The 22,269-nt window shown below is 51.6% G+C and overlaps 1 protein-coding gene and 1 long non-coding RNA gene across 5 annotated transcripts; one reads left to right on the top strand and one right to left on the bottom strand.

The window, feature by feature from the left end:
• The first annotated feature begins 1,437 nt into the window (after positions 1 to 1,437).
• On the top strand, positions 1,438 to 21,844 carry HOXB3 (homeobox B3). 4 transcript variants are annotated; one of them, XM_048319091.1, is made up of 5 exons: positions 1,438 to 1,509; positions 6,557 to 6,625; positions 11,793 to 11,855; positions 17,740 to 18,281; positions 19,374 to 21,844. In XM_048319091.1, exons 4-5 carry the CDS (start codon positions 17,858 to 17,860, stop codon positions 20,138 to 20,140), a joined length of 1,191 nt encoding a protein of 396 aa, XP_048175048.1. In that variant the 5' UTR covers positions 1,438 to 1,509; positions 6,557 to 6,625; positions 11,793 to 11,855; positions 17,740 to 17,857; the 3' UTR covers positions 20,141 to 21,844. The 4 variants fall into 4 exon arrangements, with proteins under 4 accessions (XP_048175048.1, XP_048175065.1, XP_048175041.1 ...); XM_048319108.1 differs by lacking the exon at positions 6,557 to 6,625 and having other exon boundaries at positions 1,439 to 1,509; XM_048319084.1 differs by lacking the exon at positions 1,438 to 1,509 and having other exon boundaries at positions 5,315 to 6,625.
• On the bottom strand, positions 10,710 to 13,295 carry LOC125333319. The gene is made up of 3 exons (XR_007206834.1): positions 12,965 to 13,295; positions 11,879 to 12,856; positions 10,710 to 11,191 (listed from the first exon to the last, which is right to left on the bottom strand). It is a non-coding gene; the product is annotated as an uncharacterized LOC125333319 (long non-coding RNA).
• Positions 21,845 to 22,269: the final 425 nt, after the last annotated feature.

Raw genomic sequence — 22,269 nt, 5'->3', positions numbered from 1 at the left:
GTTTCCTCCCTCGTGGAGCCCCCCAGCCGCGGGAACCCCTTTTCATCTGATTTTTTATCCCTCCCACACCTTTTCCCGAGCGTCTTTCTCCCGCCAGCCCCTCGCACTCGATAAAATCGATGCAGAAATAATCGAGGGCTTTAGAAACCCGAGCGCTTCCCCGCTCGCTCCTTCCCGCCCGGGGGGAGCCCAGCCCGGCCCCCCCCGGGCCAGCCCGTGCGGTTCGCCTTCCAGGGAGTCAAAAATCCGCTTTTTAAGGCTTTTAATTCATTTTTGCGTTTCATGCGAGCTCCCTCCAGGTTTTATCCCGGGAGGGAGGGAGGGAGGAATTGGAGTTCTGGGTGGGGGTGCGTGGAGGGGGCGGGGGGATGCTCTGTCCCGGGGTGTCGCGGTCGCCCCCCGGCTCTGGCGGACTCGGGGGCTCTGGGTCGTGACCCTGAGGCTTCCAGGTTCTGTTCGGTGCCAGTTTTGGGGGGATCCCTTCCCCCCGTGGGCGTTGGGGAGGCAGCGCTGTGCCCGGGCAGCGCGCCCGGCTCCTGCTCCGCGGCTGCTCCGCGGCCTTTCCCTGCGGTTTCCTTTGTTGCTGTCTCTCTCTCTCTCCCCCTCTCTCTCCCTCTCTCTCTTCTTTTTTCCCGAGATCCTTGTACTTGGCAGCTCTCCCCAGACTCAAAATTCGATTTTTTTTTCCTTTCTTTTTTTTTTCCCTCCCTCTCTAATACAATAAAGTCTGGCCAAACAATAACAGCAGCGGGGAGAGAAGGCCTGGAAGTCAGGGGAAGCCGAGAGCTTTAAAATAGGAATATAAATATTCTCAGCTGGTTTGGGCTCTGGAACAGTTGTGCCATTCAGGGAGAGATTTGTGATAAAAAAATCTCAGCGTGGGCAGAGAAAAAAAAAAATCTAAAATAAAGGAAGTGGGGAAGTGCCTTGGCTAAGCCAGGGTCCAACAAAGCCAACTTCCAGGAAAGGCTTAGGGAAGGGTTTGAGCGCTCTCAGCTCCGGCCAGGGTGGGAAAATAAACCCCAAATCGTGCTGTTTAACAGAGAATTGGGTGCCCCTCGCCCTTCACAGCCTGGCACCCTGCGACCCAGCCCGGGGAGAGGGGTCCGTGCCCACCGAGCAAAGCCGCGTTCAGTTGGAAACTTCTTCAAAAAAATCCTGTTCCGGTGGAAGGTCACAGTGGTCCTTTGAGTCTGAAACTGAGAGACCCCCTTCCCCCTTCCCCATCACGTGATTCATTAAATAATTAATGCAGAGGTTGCAGAATAGATATGTATTCGTCAGGAAAATCGCAGACATGGTCTCCTTGTGTCTGACGTGAAATTCAACTGTCCTTTAAAAAACAAGCCGAGAGCCGAGAGGGAAGGAGGAAAAAAAAAAAAAAAAAAAGGGAGAGAAAAGAGCGAGAGGGAGAGAGAGAAAGAGGGGGAGAGAGGAGGAGAGAGGGAGAGGAGTCTGCAATAAAACAATTCTCAGGAACCACGAAGCCACGCCGAGGGCTGGATTATTGTAAGTAGCAGGGGCTTCCCAATTCCTAGCGTGTCTATATGTCCATGTAAATTTATTGTTTGTTATTAATGTTATTGTCGTAAAATGTGACAAATCGCCGTCTTCATTTCCTCCCATTTCTCTTCACATGGGGCTATGTGTGTTTATACCCATCGAGGCATTTCATTGATATTTTTAGGAATATTCCTCTCCCTCTCCCTCTCTCCTCGCAACCTCCTTTTTTTTTTTTTTTTTTTTCCCTTCTTCCCCCTTTCTTGATTTATTACAATAAACATGTCAGCAGCAGCGCGGCTGCCATTGTGTGTGTGTTTGGGAGAGAGTTGTGTTGTTTATGGCGGTGTCCAAGATAAATCATTGCTCGAGTGAAAATGATGTGCAAGCGATGATATTTTAGAGCGAGGATCTCTCCCCTACCCCGCTCCCTGGAGTTGATTATTTCAGGCGATTTACAGTAATAGATCAGCGGCTAATATGAAAGCTCTGTAGCTGGGGGTCTTAAATTACGGCATCTGTGATTACCAATTAAGCAGAGATTTGTATAAATTTGGGAAACCGGGAACGCCTCATTGGCGTGTAAACCTCGGGAAAAGAGCACGACCTTAATATAAAAATTACAGCGTTGCTGCGTCCCTTTATCAACGAGAGCTCATTTTCTCTCCAGCCCTGGCTGCAGCGCAGGCACAGGTTGCTTCGCTGATTTTAAACCAGAATCCGGACTTTAAAAAAAATGGAAACAAAATGAAAACAAAATGAATAATAAAAGAAGGGGCTGCAGCGGGAGGGCTGCGAGGGAGCTCTGCCTCAGCGCAGGCTCCGGGCGCGGGCAGGAAGAGGGGTTTGCCCCTCAGCCCCAGAACAATGGGGAGCTGGGGCGCTGCCGAGTGACCCCAACAGGGGCGGGTTGTCCCCATAACCCCTGGCAACGACAGCGAGGGGAATAAACTCATTGTGGCTCATTCCTTGAGCTTTTCCTGCCGGATTTTGCGCCCATTTTTAGGCTCCCGCTAAGGCTGGGATGGAGATGGACTAGGAGAGGTTGAGGATGTGCAGGATGAAAGTTGGAGAAAGTGCCCTGAAGGATCGCCTTTCTCTTCGGGAGCCTCGGCCTGGGCTTCACCTCGGGAAAAACAGAGCTCCGAGGAGAAACAGCGCCGAAAATGGGCTTAAAACCAGCAAAACCTGGCCGGCAGCTGTTACCTTATGTAAAATATCGCCGGGCTGCCACGGGGAAATCTCAGTCGAGCCACTGAGGCGGGGTAGGGAAGGCTGAGGCTTTGGGGACGAGATTTATGTCCCGAACGGGGGACAGCGCTACCTGCGCGGCTGTCAGCCCGCGGAGCGCATCCTCCGCGGGGAGCGGGGCTCAGGAGGCAGCGCTGCCCTCCCCTCCCGGCCCCGAACCGGACCAACTCGGTCCTGAGCGGGAGTGTTGAAAGGGAGAGGAGGAAGTGGGAGCTCGCGTTTTTAAATATTTTACAAGCTCCAACATGCGAGGAGTCAATAAAACTGACAACAGGAGCAAAGATTAAATGTTCGCACCGGATTCTCGGGTGAGAATTCACCGCTTTTCCCCCCCCTCCCTTCCCTCCCCTCTGCTCGCCAGCCAAGCCTCGCACAGCCCGGCCGGGGATATTTAACTCTGTCTGCCAGAGTAAACCTTTATGTAGCAGAATTAGAGGAGCTCAGCGACTTTCATTAAATATTCAGGGAGATCCAGGGACGGTGACTGAGCCAGAAATACGGCATCACTCTCTGTCAAGCCCTGTATTAATTTAAGTTGTCGACTTGGATGCAGACCCCTCCCCACTTTCCCCCGTTCTTTATTTTATTCGGTAGCATTTTATTGCATTTGGTTGCCTTTAAAAAAAAAATTTATTTATTTATTTATTTTCCCCCCGCTCGGTTTGGGACCCAGAGCGTGAGAAATCGGCCCTCGGAGGGGGATCCACCCCGGAGCCCCCCGCCCTGGGAGTCAGCGCCCTTTAAATCGGTCCCGGGGCTTTATTTACCCCCGGTCCAGACGCCTTTGTGCGAGTGTCGCCCTTCAGTGATGGGATGTCACCCGGAGATGGGGTGGCCGAGGGCTGCAGGGTGGCTGTGGCCGAGCCCTGGCGCTGCGGACACTGCCCCGAGGGGAGCCCGGACACGGGGTGGGGCTCCGGGCCCCAAAATGACCCCAACACGACTCTCAGCTCCTGATTAAGACACTCAGAGCCAGAACAGGAGCTCAGATCCTGGATAACAACTCCACACTTCCATCAGGAGACTCAGAGCCAGGAGGACACCCCAGAACAGAGTTAAGACCCCAAAACTCCAGGGAAAAGTCTGCAGCCTTGGAGAGACCCCAGAGCACGACAGGACCCAGAGCTGGGAGGGGGCGACAGACCCAGAACGGGAGCCAGAGGAGGGAGGGGACCCCAAAACTAACCAGGGTGGGCTCTGGGGCTGCGGAAGGCAGAGCCCCCCGTCCTGCTCCATCCTGGCCGGTGGCTCCAGGACGGGTCCAGAGCAGGGAAGGGCTGGGCTGACACAAAACCTCTCCAGAAGGTTTTTTTTGGGAGAGCCTCGCTCCCCCGGATTTTGCGTCAGACCCTCAGGGCTCTGCCTCCCTCCTTCCCATCAGCTCCATCCTCTGCAAAATCCCTAATTTCCCCCACGGGTGACGCGAGGGACGGGACTCGGTTTGGGCCGGAGCTGCGAAGGGAAGTCCGGACCAGCAGCTCCTGCCCCGCGCAGCCTCTCCCCTCTCAGCAGCTTCTCTTCTTCCCCAGATCCTCTAAAACGCCCTCCCTCACTATTTTTTAAAGCCCCGCTTCTTTATTAACTGGCTGAAAACGAGTTTTTCCCCCAGCAGCAGCCATTGTGCCTCGCAGCCACACACGGCAGATAAAACGCTCGGGGGGCGGCGGGGGGGGATAATTGGCTATTTCAAGTGGCTCGAGCGAGCGGTATTTCATTGATTTCTGGGCAATCAGCCTTTCTCCTCGCCTGTCATCTCCTCCGAAGGTCCTGGTCCATCAGCGCCGCGAGTCCGCGCTCATCACAGCGCGCCCCCAAAAGAAACCTCCCCCCCCCTTTCCCCTCCTGGCCCGATCTTTTCCCAGAGAGGAAGCGATTAACGCCGTAAATATGAGTCAACAGCACCTTAATTCATAATTTATTGCGGGCGGCAGGGGAGAGTTATTTCAGATCAAAGCCTCGCGGAGGGCGAGAGCTGCGAGGAGCGGAGAGAGGAGCAAAAAAAGAAGGATGAAACGCGGCAATCTGGGGCTCGGGCGCGGGGCAGAAGCTGTTTCCCCCCCTTTTTATCGGTGTTTTCCCTCGGGACGGGGTTTGAGGCAGGGTTTGGCCTCCTCAGCGTCACCCCCGGGCTCCCAGAGCCGCGATCACCCCGGTCCCACCCTCGGCAGGGCCGAGGAGCCGCCGGGGAGGGCCCGGGGCCGCGGCTGCCGCTTCATTTTCATCTCTAAAACCAGAGGCGAACACGAGTCGCAGGCAGCCGAGACAAAAGGGAAGAGTTCGGTGGCTTCGCAGCCAAACAGGGAAAAGTTTGGAAGCGGGGAGGGTTTTCTTTGAAGTTTTCTCTCTCTTTTTTTTTTTTTTTTTTTTTTTTTTTGCTGCGCGGGGAGGAGGGAAAGGAGGGGGACACGAAGGGAATAAAAGGCAACAACGCCGTTTCGACACTTCCCTGCGCGCAGCCATCCCGAGATGAAAAGGGAGGCTATAAATCAGAGGCCGTGGTGGCGATTCGACTCCTTTTTCCACCCCCCCCACCCCCTCTTTTCCTTCTTTGTTTTTTAGCGTAGATATGAGGGGAGGGGTTAAGGAGAAATCCCCACTCGTTGCTCTCCCGTCTCCTTTTGATGTGAAATACATCAGCGCTTTATTGGCAGCGCTATTGGAGGTCAGGGGGAGAAGCCTGAAAAACTTCGGGTCGAATTCTCCCCGAGGCTTTTCCCGCTGGAATCAGTTGGGAATGGGAATCCGCAGCCTCCGGGATGGGGGGACAGGGAGCGGCCACCCCCTGCCAGCCCCTCTGCCACCGCTGCCAGCCGGGAGCTGCCACCCCATCACCTGCTCCGGCTGCCGGGGTGGGTTTGGGGTGGTTTTCTTTAGGATGGGGAAGTTTCTCCCCCCCCCCCGCTTTTAGGGTTTTGGGGAGCAGGATCCGCACCACGGCCCCTCCAGCATCTCCCAGATCCGTATTCCCTCTCCCCGCGCTGAGGTCAGCTCCAAGCAAAGCCGAGGCTAAAAATAACCTCCGGGATCTGGTTTGTTGCTACCTCTCCCCCTCTCTCGTGCTCCAAGAGTCCCAAATATTCCCTGGAAAAGGGCGAGATTTAACGCTGGGATTTACTGCGAAGGGCGGGGGGGGGTTGCTGAAAGAAAGTACAAACCCGGGTGGGCTCTGAATAACTTTTATTCCCCTCCCTCCCCTTCTCTCTCTCGCTCGTTCTTGCCGTCTTTCTTCCTTCCCTTCGGTTTTTTCCCCTTTCCCCGGACGAGACATATGGAATCAATTTCCAATCCTGACACTGAAGGCTGGCCAATTCCTACTGGCTCTAAAAAGCAGAATCCATTTGGTTCCCTTCTCTCCAGCACCCCTTGTCACTCAGTATTATAACCCTCTTGCAACATTTTAAGTCTTTATAAAGAGAAACAGCTTTCCAGAGAGATACCAGGGATTCGGGAGTGGGGGAGGTTTTTTTGGGACTTTTTTCCCTCTTTTTTATGGTTTTTTTTTTCCAAGAGGGGAGCGTTCGATCGCCCCCCTCTCCCCCACCTCATCCCTTCTGGGCTCGCTGTCTCTCCGCGAAGGGATTCTCATCCTTGCCATACTTTGAGCTCTTTTGGACGAATTTCTAATTTTTCTCCACCTCGAGCCCTTTCTGTTTGAACAGAACAAGTCCAAAAAAAAAAAAAAATCAAAAAAATATTCAAAACATCTTTGAGAGGGGAAAAAAAAATTCCAATCCGAGCGAGCTGTCGGCGAGATCCAGCGGGGGTGAAATAAAGTAGTTTCTTCTCCTTAATTTGCCTGCTCCAGTGGCGAACCCGCACCGCCCCGATCCGGCTTTTCTCCTTCTCCTTGGAGTCCTGGCCCGGAGTCTCGCAGGTAAGAAGTTCAAAAATAAATAAATAAATACATAAATAAATAAATAAACCAACGAACGCCGCAGCTCCGGGGCCGCGAGTTGTAATTAATTGCTCCGAAAGCTTTGACAAGGCTTCACCAGGAGCCGGAGCTGCCTCTTCCCCCGCGAACAAATTAAGACTGATGCCTCGGGGAAGCAGAAGAGGAGCAAAAATTATCCATAACCGGCACCAGCTTCTTCCCAAACTCGTTTTTCCCCCCCGCCAAAGTTTGCCCGGGACACATTTGTTAAAGGTTTCGCACCTTCTGTGTCGTTTGAAAAAGAAACGACCGAAAAAAAAAAAAACCCTAAAAAAGCCCGTTGGAAAAGCGGCTTTTAAAGCGCCGAATGTTGGGGACGGTGATTTATGGCCCCACCAAGTTTTTTGTTTACTCGGAGCAAAGCCTAATTACACCAAAAAAAAGAAAAAGAGGGAGAGGTTTCCCAAGCTCTGCGTCTGTCCCGAGCGTGTTTTGCCTCCTCAGGTCGGGCTGGAGCGGCCAGATGTGCCTCAAAACATCTGGATGCTCGAGCTGCTTTTCCTTTGCGTGCGTTTCAGGGGAGTGGGGAAGGTTGAGGCGCCTCAGAATTCATCCAAAAAATCGGCGGCTCTTTTGGGGGAATCCCGGCTTAAAAATATCAGGCTTCGAAAAATGTTTGGTTTGGAGCTTCGGGGGGGAGGGGGGGATGATGAAAATGGCTCGTTTCGCTCAAAACCGTGGCAGGGTTGGAAAGGGAGGGCGTGGGAATAGCGGATATTTTATATTCTGTGGATTTGTGGTGAAAATCTCTGTCGCAGGGCAAAACCAAAATCCCCTCTCCCTCCTCCCCCATGAAGGCCCGATGTGAGTTTGAACGGCAAGACAGGAAAATCCTTTATACGGAGGGGGGGACAAAAACCTCCGAGAAATCGAATTAAAGCAGCGAAGTTTGGTTCTAAATTTGAATTTATTTGTGCTCCCTGTTCTCCTGTGGCCCCGCTGCCTCTGGAGCGAGATAATAACTCAGGACAAGCTGCCAGTTCTGAAAATGTCCTCATCCATTGGGAAACTGGGAAAGTTTTGGGCTCGGTGTCGGATATTTCCCGAGGCTGCATTGGCAGGAGCTCGGCTCCACCAGCGTCTGCTCTGCTTTTCTTTCCTTTTTATTTATTATTTTTATTATTATTATTATTATTTTATTTCCTGAAAATTGCTTCGCATCCCATTTCTCCAGCTTCGGAATTATCTCCATTCGCCTCCAGCGAAACTTGAATTTTCTTTTTTTTTTTTTCTTTTTTTTTTTTTCTTTAACCGAGAGCTCGATCTGTTGGCGAATGAAATCCGAGGAGAAACCGCAGGCCCTAAGTGGCCGTAATTTAATTGATTTTATCATAAATCACCAACTTCATGAAGAACCAAAGTTTTCGTTGAAGTAAATTGATATTAATGGACACTTTCTGATCTTTAACCGGATGGATCTTTGTGGGGCTGCTGCTCCCGCTCCTGCTCTTTTGGGACAGGAGGATTTTAGGGCAATAATGTGGATTTATTTCTCCACCTTTCTAAGTTGGCGTTTCTTCCACCCTCCCTTTAAAAAAACCCGGATTTTATTCCCAGCCTGGGCAATCTGCTCCCTGGGAGCTCAGATCCTTGATAAGATTTTTTTTCTTTTTTTTTCCAGGGGAGGTTGAGCACCGAAAAATGAATTTATTCTGGTTATTCCCCTCTGTGGGTTATTGCAGGGATTCTGTGGGTGTAGGGAAGGGATATTTTGGTCAAATCCACAGGGAATTGTGTCCCGACACGGCCGCGCATCCCTGTTAAAAATGGGAATAGGATTTAACCCCCTGCGTGTCCTCTGCTGCCTCGAACATCCCCGCTCCCAAATCTTTCCCCCGATTAAAAATTAACCCGGAGCTCGGGATGGCCGCGAGCCCTTTGATGTGGTGATGAGGATGCCCGGGCGAATTCCAGGACAGGAAAAGAGGATTTTACACCCCCCTCACCCCCCCAAAAAAAGGCTCTCGCGGGTGTTTTTGGGGGGTGTTTGCGGGGATGCCCCGCGCGGGGAGGATGCGGCGCTCAGGTGGAGAAATTCGGTGTGAAACCATCCCAGAGCGGAGAAATCGAATTCCTTGGCACCACTTTTCCCTCTCCCGGGATTCTTCCTCTGGATTTTTTAGTCTTTCTGAGGTATCTGAAGGTGAAACGGAAACTCAGCTCCTCTCCCAGCTCCCTTCTCCCTCGTTCCCAACTCGCTCTCCAGGATGCAGGCGGGGATCCCTGCAACAAGAAAAATTCACCGAATTCCTCCCTTTCCTCACAGAAACGGCCCCGCCGCCCGCGTGAGTGCTCCCGGAACTGCGGTGGGAGAAAAGCTTTGAAACTTCTTTTTTTTTCCCCTCTCTCTTTCTTTCTTTTTTTGTTTTTTTTTGTTTTTTTTTGTTTTTCCCCCAAATTTTTTATCTTTTGGAGGACGAGCAGGGTGGGGGTTAAAAAACGGGAAGAAATCGGGAACCGCCTCCTCCGTGCCGGGGTCAACGAGGAGCCCATCCCCAGGACCTGGGAGGCAGAAAAATCCCCCCCAGTCCTTTTTCCCTGATCCCCAATCCCGTTATTTTTTCCCTGGATTTCCGCTGTCTCGGCTTTGGGAGCGGTGGTTGCCGCGGTCTCTCTCCCCGTTGGTGTTTGTTCTCCTCCAGGTTCAGAGATAAAAAAGGAAAATTAGAAGGAAAAATGAATGAAAGGGAAGGAAAAAACAACCCCGGAGCGCCCCAAAGGCCGGGAATGCGGCGGGATGGGGCGAGGGGGAAAAGCCTGCCCCGCTTCCCGGGAAGTTTTGGGAATTTGCTGATGGGGGAATTCGTGGCACTTGCAGGGGAGAGCCGCTCGTTTCCCAATTCTCCAGAAAATGGCCCAAAAGCTTGACGTGGCTCAGTCACGTGGGCGCATAATTCAAGCGATTATTTCGGCGTTTGGGAGGAAAGGCGGGTTGGGAATGGGGGGCGAGGAGGAGGAGAAGGAAAGTGGGGATGGGGATTCCCACCCCTTTCTCCCAAAATAGCGCCTGGTCCCCCAGGCTGCCTCCCCCAACCCCTACCCACCCCCTCCCAAATCTTCACCCACCCGGGAGAGGTTTTTTGGGTGTCCCATGGGGGAGGGGGTGCTGGGGGGCCGGTGGGACCCAGCCCGGGGGGTGTTTGTGTGCTTCTATTTCGATTTTTGGGGGTTTTTTTTGGAGCCGATTCCAGAGCTCTTCCGCTGATTGATCATTAACCTGGTGAGTTATTGCTCCTCTAAGCAAAGGTCAGGGGGAGAGAAAGGTCCAATCTGTCAAGGCAAACCCACCGCTCACTCAGTTTCATTTTGATTTCTTATCCTGCCCGGCTTCTGTTTGGGGTTTCGTGAGGTCCTGGACCCTCCATAACTCTCCCCTCCTCCTCCTCGGAGCTCTCCCCACCTCGTTTTCGCTGTTTGCGGGGTGGGAAAACTCCAAAATCTTCTTTTTAGACCACAAAAAAAAAAAAAAAAGGGCCGGGATGGGGTGAGCGGCCCTGGGGGGGCTGCGGGAGGAGCGAGGCCGGGCGGGAGCGGCTCCGCCCCCGAGAGAAAAATTAATAGAGAAATAAAAAGAAACCCCAAACCAACCCCAAAACAAAACAAAGAACACGGGGAGGGGGTGGGGGAAGCCTCGCTGCATCCCTCAGCTGCGAGGAATAAACGAGGAGCAGAGCAAAACAACCGCCCCCGTGGCTGGAGCCGCTTTTTATTCCAGCTTCTTCTGCTGGTTGTTTGTTTGTTTGTTTGTTCCTCTTTTTTCCCCCCCTCCCTCCCTCCACTCCAAATAAACGCGATTTTCCCCTCTTTTTCTCCACCTCCTCGAGTTTTGTCTCCCCACTTTTCTTCCCCGCTCCCGGCGTGGGAGGAACTTGGGAAGAGTCAGCGTTTGCTGAGCTCACAGTGCAAAAAGGGATTTGTTTTTTTAAATATTTTTTTCCCTTTTCTTTTGATTTTTTTAGAATTTTTTCTCTTTCCGAACCTCAGAGGGACCCGAGCGGCCCCAGCTGAGCGGGGAGGGCGGTGATGTAAGTGGAGCACGGCCAGGGCTGCGCATTAAAGCGCGTGTAATAATAATCCTAATAAAAAACCCAGCCACAGGCCGCCGACTCGAGAAGGTCACGAAGCATCCGCGGGTGATTTATGGACTCGGGGATGTTGTCACAAGCAGAGTGAGGGTGCGAGGGGAACATTTTTATTTGAGATTAATAACATCAACATACAGAACGGAAACAGGATTATTAAAGCGACCGAATATTTCCCAAAACGAAAATATTTTTAAATGAGATTGCTTTTTTTTGGTTTGGTTTTTTTTTTTTTTTGCTTTCTTTTTCTTCCCCTTCCCTTTCTCTCCTCCCCGCGCCGGGAGCTCTGCGTGCCAAAGTTGCGGTGATAAATCTCGGCGTGGCTTTCGGAACGTTCGCGGCTCGAACGCGTTAATTTTGGGACCGAATCGCTGCTGCGCGGGTCGTGTCCTCGTGCTCCATAAAGCAGCTCCGTCCTCCTCCTCTGAGCACATTTTGGAATCGGGAAATTTTAAAAAAAATTTCATTTTCTGAATCCTCAAGGCTTTTCTGCCTTTCCAGGGAAATGGCCTGGTGTTCCCCCTCCTATTTTATTGTTGTTTGCCCCAAACTAATGAACTGCAGGTATTTAATCTCTTAAAAGCGTTTAACACTGAGATCACCGCCAGGACTGAGCCCAAATCCTTCACCATGCCCAAATTTTGCAAGCTGCCCTCAGAGTTCACCCCCAGCCCACGGTTCACGGGTCCGTCCCGAATGGGAACCCCAAAACCGGGAGGAGTTTCCCCGGCCTGGGGGGTTTCCAGGGAGGGAAGGTGGAAGGAGACACCGGGGAGAGAGATGGGATTGCACCAAATCTTCAGGAGTAAATCCGAATTTTGGTGGGGCTGCTGGGTGATCCCTGCAAGTGCGGGGATTCCTGGGCTGGGAGAAACCCCCAGAGGGGCTTTTGTTCACCTTCTCCCCATTCCCACCAATTTCCTCCTCTGGCTGACCGTGAATCCCCTTGTCCACGCTGCTCTGACCCAACTTTCACGCTGTGTTTTGTTGTTTTTTTTTTTTTTTTTTATTTCCCCCCTCCTCAGTCCTTCTCCTCTCTCAAAATCCACCGCGGCCTCGAATTTGCCGGAGCAGCCCTCGGAGGATCGGTGAGTTTTGCTGCAGCTCCTACCTGGCCTCTGTGTGTGTCGTGTCCGTCTGTCCCTGCTCACCACCAGCCTCGCAGAAGCCATTCCTCCTCTAAAAATCCCCCAAACGTGACTTGTTTCATTTTTTTTTTTTTTTTTTTTTTTTTTTAATTTTAAATCCCTCCCCTCCACCCCACCCCAAAACAAGCAAAGGCTGCTGCGGGTTTCAGCCGAGTTATTTTCCTTTTGCTACCGGCTTGTCTGGAAACTTGGTGATTTATGGCCGTGACTTGGAGGGAGTGTTTGAGATGGGAGATATTTCCTGCGCTCCCTTTGAAGGGAGAGCCACTCAGATCGCAACATTTGCTGCTGATTTCGTGACGAGGGCGAGGGAGCCGCATTTGAAAGAAAAATAAGCTGCAAGCAAAGCAAAAATGGCAATGCCTGAAATAACTACTTACAGCAGCTCAACTCCTAAACGTGCAACCACCGCCTTGACAGGGATTTTTTCCAGCTGGTTGAGGTTAAAACAAGAATTTTTGCACTTCAGAGGAGTTGCTTGCAGGATCCGAGGCACTTCTGGTTGTCCAAGAGCTCCAAATAAGTCAGTGGAGATCCATGGTCAGAAATCTGTAGAGAAGTTCATCTGCAGAGAAGTCTTTAAATAGTCCACGACTGTTTCTCCTCTTCCCTTTTCCCTGGGAATTCCACGCCGGGCTTCCTAAATGGGAACTGTCTCGGCGCAGAAGATTTATGTCGGAGCAGTTCATAAAAAGGCAGATGAGAGGGGTGGTGGGGGGAAAAAATAATAATAAAATGGCAATAATGGTGTTCTCTGGTCCCATCTGGGGGCTGCAGGCTGCAGGCAGAACAATAGCTGGAAACCCCGGAATCCTTGGGATCAGACTTTATCCATCACCTGGAAAACCTTGGCTGTGTGAGTCCTCCAAAGTCCAAATATTTCCTTGGGCATCCTTTTTATTGTCGTTTTATTTTCTTTTCCTCTTTCCAGCGCTGTCAGCCTGAAGGTGCAGCACACACAGAGCAAACAAATCTATTAATAGTAATAATAATAACAATAATAAAAATAATAACAATAAAAGGCGATGGAACCCCTCGAAGGGTCCTACCTTCCCAGCAAAGTCCAAAGAGCCTTGGTGGTGCCTCTTTGCCTTTTGCTCCACTCAAATTCCCCCCTCGTCAGCACTTCAGGCCAAGGAGGGAGCGCCCGGAATTAAAGGAGGGCCGAAAATTGGGATGGGAAACAAAAGTAGCACTTGAGAGAGGGGGGGGGAAAAAAAAAAAAAGGAAAAAAAAAAGTGCAGACACCTAAATTCCTCGCCCAGCCTTCCTCCCACTCGCTAGCCCCTCCTCGTCACGGGGTTTTTTTCCACCCTAAAAACGCTTCTTGGCCAGTTTTTGTTGGCGGCAGAGGGGAGAGGCATAAATCTCCCGTGGCGACAGCGGCCCGGCAATCCCGGGTTATTAATAACCGCAATAATAATCATCTTTATTGCCCCACACCTCGCCGCCTCGGCCTCCCCGGAGAGCCCTTCAGCCCCCCCCCAAGCCCCGCACCCACTCCCGAGGCTCCGGGATGCTGAAAGTTCCGCCCAAGTTCCTCCGAGCCGCAGCCGCCCCCCGGCGCGGCCCCTCCGCGCTGCTCAAAGCCCCGGTTCAGGCCCTAAAAAAAGGGGGGGATTCGGTCTGGGGGGGCTGCGAGGAGCCCAAGGCGGCCGGGGAAGGGGGTGGGGGGAGCATCCTCAGCATCCTCTTGGAAGAGGCGCGGTTGTGGCCGGCGCGGAGGGGAGAGGAGGGGAGGGGGGGACAGGGCGATGGGGAGAGGCTTCATTAGCATAAATTGACACCTAATTGTTAAACACGTGAATCAAAGGGCGGCTTTGCCGTCTCTCTGCCTAGGCCTCTGTCCACCGCGCCTGCAATTAGCATAATTTTTCACTAGTGACGCTGTTCGGGGGCCTTCGCCCGGCGATCCGAACCAAATCTTGATTCTGAAATATCCCCTCCGCTTCATCCCCCCCCACCCCCCCCCGCCTCCATCACCCTCCCACCCCCCAAAATCCCCCCGTAGTGGCCGGGATCCTCGCGGTTCTTATTTTAATCCCAGCCGAGCACCGCGCGGTTCAGGGGGGGTGCGTGTGGCGGTGCCGGGTGGGTGTGGGGTGGGTGTGTGTGTGGGGGGGGTTTGTTGTGTTCAGCTTTTCTTTCTTTCTTTTTTTTTTTTTTTTTTTTTCCTCCCTTCTCCTTTCCCTTCTTCCCCTTTGCCGTGCTAAAGCAGAGGCCATTGTTATCAGTGAGCAGCGCGTACCAGTCCAGAGGCCAAGTAGAACCTCAGCGTTTGGCCATTCAAAGCCCCTCGGCTTTTCCCGCACGTCTCGGGAAAGCTGGGAAGCATCTTGATTTTTTATTTTTTTTAATTTTTTTTTTTTATTTTTCTCTCCCCCCCCTCCCTTCCTTTCCCCCAAACGGAGACCGAGCGAGACAATTTGTGCCGCCGTAACCGACTGGCTGAGCCCCCTCCCCCTCTGTTTTGGCTTTTTTTTTTTTTTTCCTTCTTCTTCTTCTTCCTTTTTTTTTTTTTTTTTTTTAATAATTACACCCACCCCTATGCCGGATTTATTTATTTATTATTTGCTTTTTTTCCCCGCCTCACCCGCGCGTTTTATTCCCGTAACGTTTTGAAAGGAAAAAAAAAAAAAAAAAAAGCGGGGAGTAACGGGAGGGGAGGGGTGGCGGGGGGGGGGGGTCATTCCTTGCTTATTGATTGCGTGGATGCTGGATGTGAAAATATATTATGTCTGCCTGTGCTTGGCTCGTCAGAGACTAAGGTAAGCCGGACTCAAATAGGCTATCACTTTGTGAATGGCGGAGTATATGTCCCAATGATTTATGACCATATGACTCCAATCTCGGTTCAAGAAGAGTTCACAAGCTTTAAGCTTCCTTCCACGCAGAGCCTCTTTTGCAGCCCTCACCCAGAGCCCTTTTTTTTTTTTTAATTCCGCCACCCCCACCCTCTTTTTCCAACCCCCCCCCTCCATCCCCCCTTCCCCATCCCCGCGTTTTTCCAACTGGGGGAGTTCTTGCTTGGGGTGGGGGGAGGGAGGAAGGGAAATTTGGGGAATGGCTCGTTCTTTTTCCAGGCGGATCCACGGCCGGGGAAAGGCGCTGGGGGTTTGAGCTCGTTCTGAGCGGCCGACCTATTGTTAAAGGGCATGTTTGGAATATTGAGTATTAATAATAATCGGAATTAAACGCGGGGCTCTGCCTGGCTTCTGCGGCTCGGGGAAATGGACCTGGCGAGGGGGCGGGGGAGGGGAAAGGCGCTGCTCTTCCCCAGAAACACACTCAGGTTGGGAATTTCGGATTTCCAACATGGAGGGGACGCCTTTCCAGCAGAATCCCTCTGCCTCGGCTTCCTTTTATCTCCTTCCCCCGACCGCCTGATTTCTATTTTTTCCCGGAGCATCCTCATCCTCTCCACAGCCTTTTCCCTCTGGCACCTTTCCCCGATTCTTATATTTTTTTTTATTATTATTATTATTATTATTTTTCATTTAAATGGCCCCAAATCCTCGCCCTCCAAAGTTGCAGGCAAAGAGTTTGTGGGGAATCGGTGCCGCTCGCAAAGTGAAACTTGGAGCGGGCTGGAGCAGCCGGCGCGGCTCCCGCCCGGCTTTAATTGGAACAGGAGATCATCGAATATTTATTATTCTGCCCGGGATTTTTTTTTTTTTTTTTTTTTCTTTCCTAAGCAATTCCTTGGAGTAAATAATTAGGATTGCGGCCGTCCTGGGCGAAGATAAATGAGCGGCATTTGTGAGGCGCTGAGAGATGAGGTACAAAGTGAAGCTGTGGAAGCCACGAGCGAGGCAGCTCTTGGGCGAAGGGGGTTGTAAATTTATTTTATGGACATTTAAAAACAGCAACAACAACCAAAAAAAATTCCTCGCTGTTATTTTTAGCTGCTTTGGCCGAGCCTCACAAGGTTCTGCTTTGGGTTTGTTTTGTTGTTTTGGTTTGGGGGTTGTTTTTTTTTTTTTTTTAAAGAAATCTCTGCCAGACAGGAAGGCCTTGGAGAAATTCCCACCTCTGCCCCTCGCAGATATTTCCAGCAAACCTATTCATAATAAAGGCGCTGCTGTTTGTTAATTAATTAATTCACGGCTCGGGGAGTGGAGGCTACTTTTTAATAAGACATATTTATCATGGCCAGGGAGGCAGAGGAGAATAACTCCCAGCGAGGATCTCATCCTCTGCGCAGACAATAACGCATCTCCGAGGAAGATCCGATGCGGATTTGGGAATGCAGGAAGGATTTAATCAGGGTTTAAAAAAAAAAAAAGAAGCCCAGTGGAGTGCCAAGTGGGCACTCTGAGGCTGGGGTAAAGTAAACGGAGCTTTCATGTGACGTGACATAAGAGCAGCAGCCAGGGAAGGAGGAAGAAAATGTTATTTATTGCCGAGCTGTGGCTTCTGTTAAACCCCGGCACTTAAAAAATATCGCGTCGGGCTTTATCTCGGCGGGGTTTGTTTTGTTTTGTTTTGCAGAATGAAAGAGGCCAGATAAAATGGAATATACAAGAGATACAATGAATTATACAATGGATATCCATCCCCAAACAAAATGCTCGGTGGCTCCTTGCGAAGTCCGGGCTGCAGAGAGGAGTCTCTGCCTTTTAAAAATCCGTGCGCTGATCATTTCCGAGGGTAGTTTTACCTTTTTTTCAGGGTATTTCTACTCCGTCTTTATGGAGGGGAAAGTTTCTGCTTGGAGGAAAGCAAAAGACAAAAGAAAGAGACGAAGAAAAATAAGAAAAAGGTCAGGGAGAGAGAAAGGAAAAAAGGGAAGGTTTCATTTTGTGATTTTAAGCTTCGGACTGGGCTTTTTTCGACTTTTTGAGCTTGGATTGAGGGAGGGAGGAACGCTGGAAAATCCTAGGGGTGGAAAGTGAGGAGCAAATGGCCTCGTGAACTGTTTGTTTCCCGAGAGGGGGGGAAAAAAATAACAACAGCAATTAAAATCCATCAGGTTTGGAATCAGCATCTTCCCAGTGGCAGCTCCGGGTTCGGGAGGAGGAATACAAAGCCATGCAGGAAAAAAGGGATTTGTTCGCTAAATTCAACCTGTGCTGCCAGAGAGGGACAGGGAGAGACTCAGAGCAGGCCGAGGGAAGCACATTCTTGAATCGGTGCCCCTGCTCCAATCTGCTGGAAATCTTTGCCCTGAATTCCAGAGGCGCTGAGAGTTCCTGTGTAAACAGCAAAGGAAGCCAAGTGTGCCAGGAGAGCGTTACCTGGAGAAAAAACACGGATATTCGCTGTTTGCAGCTCGAAACCAAACAAACCAGGCGCGGGCCTGACAAGAAACTTTGAATTTCTGCTGGTGGAAGGTTTTTGGGGGCTGCTCCGCGTGTGAGTGGCTGATTTAAATAGGAATAACGAGGCTTCCATTTCTTTTATGTTTGTGGCCAGCAATTCTCCATTCTGCACTGTGATATTTGTGATCATTCGGGGTTTTATCTGGGCCTGGGTGTGTGAATGTGCGAACGACACACACCCACAGGGGCATTTCTTGGGGATTGGTGTGTTTTCACGTGCGTAGGGATAAATACAGAATAAATAGATGTACACAGATGACCCCACGTGCGCTGACAGAGCAAAGCGAGGGGGGGGAAAAAAGGCGCAGCCGCCCCCAAATTCCTCAAAATCAGCTCCACGCTTTCACCCTGCCCCATTCGTGGAGCCTCCACAGGGTAAAATCTGCTGGCAGCATCTGTTGCCCCTGTTCTGCGGGACCCTATTCATGTCATGGGCCTTTCAGGCCCCAAGATGGATTCCTAGGCCGGGTACTATTATTGTGTGTTTTCTCCTAACCTTTCAGGTCAGCTCCCACCAGACAGCTGGAGAGGGGCTGTCACGTGGCCTTGGGGTGCCAATGTTCTGCCATAGGGGTGTCAAGACCCTGGTAGCCGAAAAAATCCTTGTGGGGCGCCCCAGAGATGCAGAAGACCACGTACTACGACAGCTCCACGCTCTTCGGGGGTTACTCCTACGGCAGCGCCAATGGCTTCGGCTACGAGGGTCCCCAGCAGCCTTTCCAGGCCGCTTCCCACATGGAGAACGACTTCCAGAGGTCTGCCTGCTCCCTGCAGTCTCTTGGCAACACAGCCCCACACGGGAAAAATAAAGAGCTCAACGGGAGCTGCATGCGGCCCAGTTTGCCCCCGGAGCCGCCGGGCTCGCCCAACGCCAACGCCGCGGCCACCAGCGCCGGGGGCAGCAGCAATAGCCAGGCTGGGGGTGGCAAAAGTGCCCCTGGCAAAGCCAACCTCAGCGCCAGCGCCAGCCTCTCCAAGCAGATCTTCCCCTGGATGAAGGAGTCGAGGCAGAATTCCAAGCAGAAGAACAGCTCGCCCAGCGCAGGTATCTCGGCCGGCCTTGGTGGCACCCTCCAGGCCCTGCTCCCCCTCTCCAAAAGTAACACCACGAAAATTCGAAATGAATCGGGATAGAAGAGGTCTAAGAGCCACAAAGGGTTGGGGAAATCAGGTTTGGGAATGCCTAAATTCCCCTTTCCCCCACCAGAATTCCAAAGAGAGGAAGGAAGAGTTGCCAGGCCTGAATATTTCCCTTCCTTGGCCTCTGCTGATGTGAAGCCTCAAAAGTGGTGGAGTCACTGGGCAGAGGGGTTTTGTTTGGGGGTAAAGGGATAAGGAGAGGATCCTGCAGGACTCCAGAGAGGATCCTGGCACTGGGCACTGCCCATCCCGCAGCCCTGGCTGGGCACACTCAGTTTATTTTCAACACAAGCACAGGGAAATGCAGCCGGGCCGTTGGGGCCGGCCGAGGTCCGGCTGGGGGGACGCAAATATGGGAAAATGTGCTCCCAACTGCTCCATGCACTGCTAAAATTCTGTTTGGTCCCTTCCCACCTCTCTGTCTGCGTGCACAGAGAAGGCAGAGGCACAACCACGTCCACCTTCTCCACACATCCCATCAGTCTAACCAGATCAAACCCCAAAAAAATCAGTCGGGATTTATCACAGTTTCGACAAATTCGTTCACGTAAACTTGGTGGTGCATGCTTCATCCCCCATTAATATCATTTATGGTGTTGATCTCTCCAAAAGGTGGGCACAGAGGCAAATATTGGTGTTGCACCTGTGTGCAAACCAAACCCCTCTCGACCCTGGCGTTAATTGGCCCTGCAGCGGCCGCCGCCCCCCGTGCCAAACATTATTTTCTCTAAAATTATCTGTTGGAAATAATCGACTCCTCAATAAATGGCCCTGGAATCCTTTTCTACATGACATGATCAAATTTTCATAAAGCCGGGGCAGCTTTGGAGAACAGAACTCTTAATAAATGACACGATTATGGAGTGCAGGCTAATGCGGAGGGGCGAGGGGAGGGGGGGCTCCGACTCGGGTGCCTGCTGCAAGGATTTATTAAGAACCGATGCATTCAATTTCTGCATGTAAGTAATTCTCTTTTATTTCATTCCGGGGCTGGCAGAAACCTGCAGCAGCGGCGAGAAAAGCCCCCCGGGCTCCTCGGCCTCCAAGAGGGCCCGCACCGCCTACACCAGCGCTCAGCTGGTGGAGCTGGAGAAGGAATTCCACTTCAACCGCTACCTGTGCCGGCCGCGGCGCGTGGAGATGGCCAACCTGCTGAACCTCAGCGAGAGGCAGATCAAGATCTGGTTCCAGAACAGGAGGATGAAGTACAAAAAAGATCAGAAATCCAAAGGCATGGGCTCTTCCTCCGGAGGGCCTTCCCCCACGGGCAGCCCCCCGCAGCCCATGCAGGCCTCGGCCGGCTTCCTCAACGCCTTGCACCCCATGAGCGGCGGCTACGAGGCGCCGTCGCCGCCTTCCTTCAGCAAACCCCACCAAAACGCCTACGCCGTGGCCACCACGAGCTACCAGCCGGCCCTGAAGGGCTGCCCAGGCCAGCAGAAATACGCCGCGGCCACCGGGCCGGCCGAGTACGAGCCGCACGTCCTGCAGGGCAACGGGGTGGCCTACGGGACGGCCAGCATGCAGGGCAGCCCCGCGTACGTCGGAGGGAACTTTGTGGATTCTATGGCCGCCTCTGGCCCGTCCCTTTACGGCCTCAACCACCTGCCACACCACCAGGCCGGCGGCATGGACTACGGCGGCGTGGCCCCGGGCCAGCCCCACGGACCGTGCGAGAGCCACCCCACGTACACGGAGCTCTCGTCGCACCACGCGACTTCTCAGGGCAGAATCCAAGAGGCGCCCAAGCTCACCCACCTGTGAGAGGGGAAGCTGTTGGGATGGGGAGAAGGGCAGGGTGGGTTTCGGGGACCTTTGTGTTGAGCTGGTTTCTTTCCGTCCTCGCTGGTGGGGGGGAGGTTTGATGGGGTTGTTGTGCTCGGGGTTTTGGGGGTTGTTAAGCACAAAATCCAAGAGTTTTTGGTGTTTTTGGAAGGGAGAAACCTGGGTTTCCACACAAATGCTTCTGCAAGGGGCTTGGGGTGGTTTTGTGGGGATCCAGCAGGGTTTAAGAGGCCGAATCCATCATTTCCAAGCCACGTCCGGATGGTCACCGATAATCCCTGGATGCTGAGAAGGAGAAAAGTCTGCCAGCCAAGTTTTGGGGTCTCTGCATCCACAAAACCCCAAAGAGACCCACCAGGAAACTCCCCCCTCCTCCGACTCCTTCTCCAGACCCACCTGTGCTTTCCTTCCCAGCCTTCAGAGGAAGGGTTGTCCTTTTCCACTGGAAAAAGGATAAATCCACCGGAAAAAGGATAAATCCACTTTCCCACCGGGTAACTTCCCACCGGGCCCTGCCAAGAACTGCAAATATCCACACCCGCCAACGCCCGGGAGCCACGCTCGTCCCTCCAGGCCCTGCTCCCCCTCTCCCAACTAACACCACGAAAAAATGAAACAAATCGGCATAAAAGAGGTCTAAGAACCACAAAAGGTTGGGGAAATCAGTTTGGGGAACGCCTAAATTCCCCTTTTCCCCCCTCCTGCCCCCCCAGAATTCCAAAGAGAGGAAGAAAGAGTTGCCAGGTCTGAATATTTCCCTTCCTCCGCCTCTGCTGGGGTGAAGTCTCCGTTTGGGGGGGGTGGGGTTTTTTTTGGGGGGTGTTTTTCTTAGGGTTCACGACCAGAAAAAAGCAATCTGAGAAGTCCTACGCTTCTTTCCTCCTCTCCTCTCGAGCTTACGTGAAAACAGGGTATATTTGAACAGAGGGAATGTCCTCCCACGGAAGCAGAAGCGAACGGATCCCTGGGATTTGCTGATGCTTTCCTGCCTGGACATCTTTGTTGCACTTAGAGTTTACATATAATGGGTATTAAAAAATTAAAAAAAAAAAACAAACAAAAACAATTTTGAAGGGCTCTCAGCTCCGTCGAGGCGCCCTTCAGTTAGGTGTGTGTTCTGGTGAACATTCATATATATTTATTGGTTATAGCCAGTTGAAAATATTTTCCTTTCTTTCTTTCTTTCTTTCTTTCTTTTTTTTTTATTAATTATTTATCCCCGACCCGATGTATTTATATGAGGGAAAAAAAGCAAGAAAACAACCAACCAACCAACCAACCAACCGAGAGTCAAACGGTACTTTTTTAGTATTTCCTTGTTCCAAAAAGAAAAAAAAAAGAGAAAAACAACAACAACAACAACAACAACAACAACAAAAGGACCTTGTGTTCCCCTTGTCATTGTACCACGAGCTTATTTTAGTTATTGTAATTTAGGGAGAACCAGTAGTTTTATGTTACCTTGGTACTTATGAATAATGTAATTAGTTCTACTGGAGGCATGAGAGCAGAACCAGACTGTAATTGTTTAGTCCTGAATTAGAAGAATTAATAGCGAATCCCTCCCCTCCCGCCCCTCCTCTTCGGAGCTCTTTCTTTGTTCTTACAGTAGTTCTTTTCTTTCCTCGCTTCAAGGGTTGTCTGGTGAACAATTCCTGAATAAACTTTCTGTTATCAATTTTATCTCGTCCTATCCGTCGGATTTGGAGGTGAAAACTGGAGGATTTGAGGGGGGGGAGAGAACAAAAAGAGTCCGCGGAAGGAGAGGGAAGGGGGAGATGGGGATGGAGAGCACAGGGAGAGGGATTGAGAGCGGCGTCCCCGTTTGGGGTGAAATCCTGGGAATTCGGGCGCCCACAAAGAGGGATCACGTGGCGCCAGGGCAGGGCTGCCATTGGAGAGGGAATGAAAACAAAGGAAAAAGGATTAATCACGGGGGAAAAAAAAATAAAAACAAGGAGAGAGAGAAAAAAAAGAGAGAGAAGAAGAAAATTTAAAAATGGCCCAAAAATTTCCATCCGGGGCCTCGGGAAGTGAAGAGGAATCGAATCAACAATTTCTATTTTCTTTAATTAGCGCTAAAATAATTGAATTATGGGCGTGGGTCA

The sequence above is a fragment of the Corvus hawaiiensis genome, chromosome 1 (genome assembly GCF_020740725.1).
Source record: "Corvus hawaiiensis isolate bCorHaw1 chromosome 1, bCorHaw1.pri.cur, whole genome shotgun sequence".
Taxonomy (NCBI): Eukaryota; Metazoa; Chordata; class Aves; order Passeriformes; family Corvidae; genus Corvus; species Corvus hawaiiensis.
The sequence above is the reverse complement of the archived record's forward strand: the minus strand, read 5'-3'. Positions and strand labels throughout refer to the sequence as shown.

What these genes read in the sequence shown, in the direction of transcription:
- HOXB3 (XM_048319091.1), top strand. Translation starts at nt 17,858, where the DNA reads ATGCAGAAGACCACGTACTACGACAGCTCCACGCTCTTCGGGGGTTAC. An exon ending in GAACAGCTCGCCCAGCGCAG is followed by an intron (nt 18,282 to 19,373) that starts GTATCTCGGCCG and finishes CGGGGCTGGCAG; the next exon opens with AAACCTGCAGCAGCGGCGAG.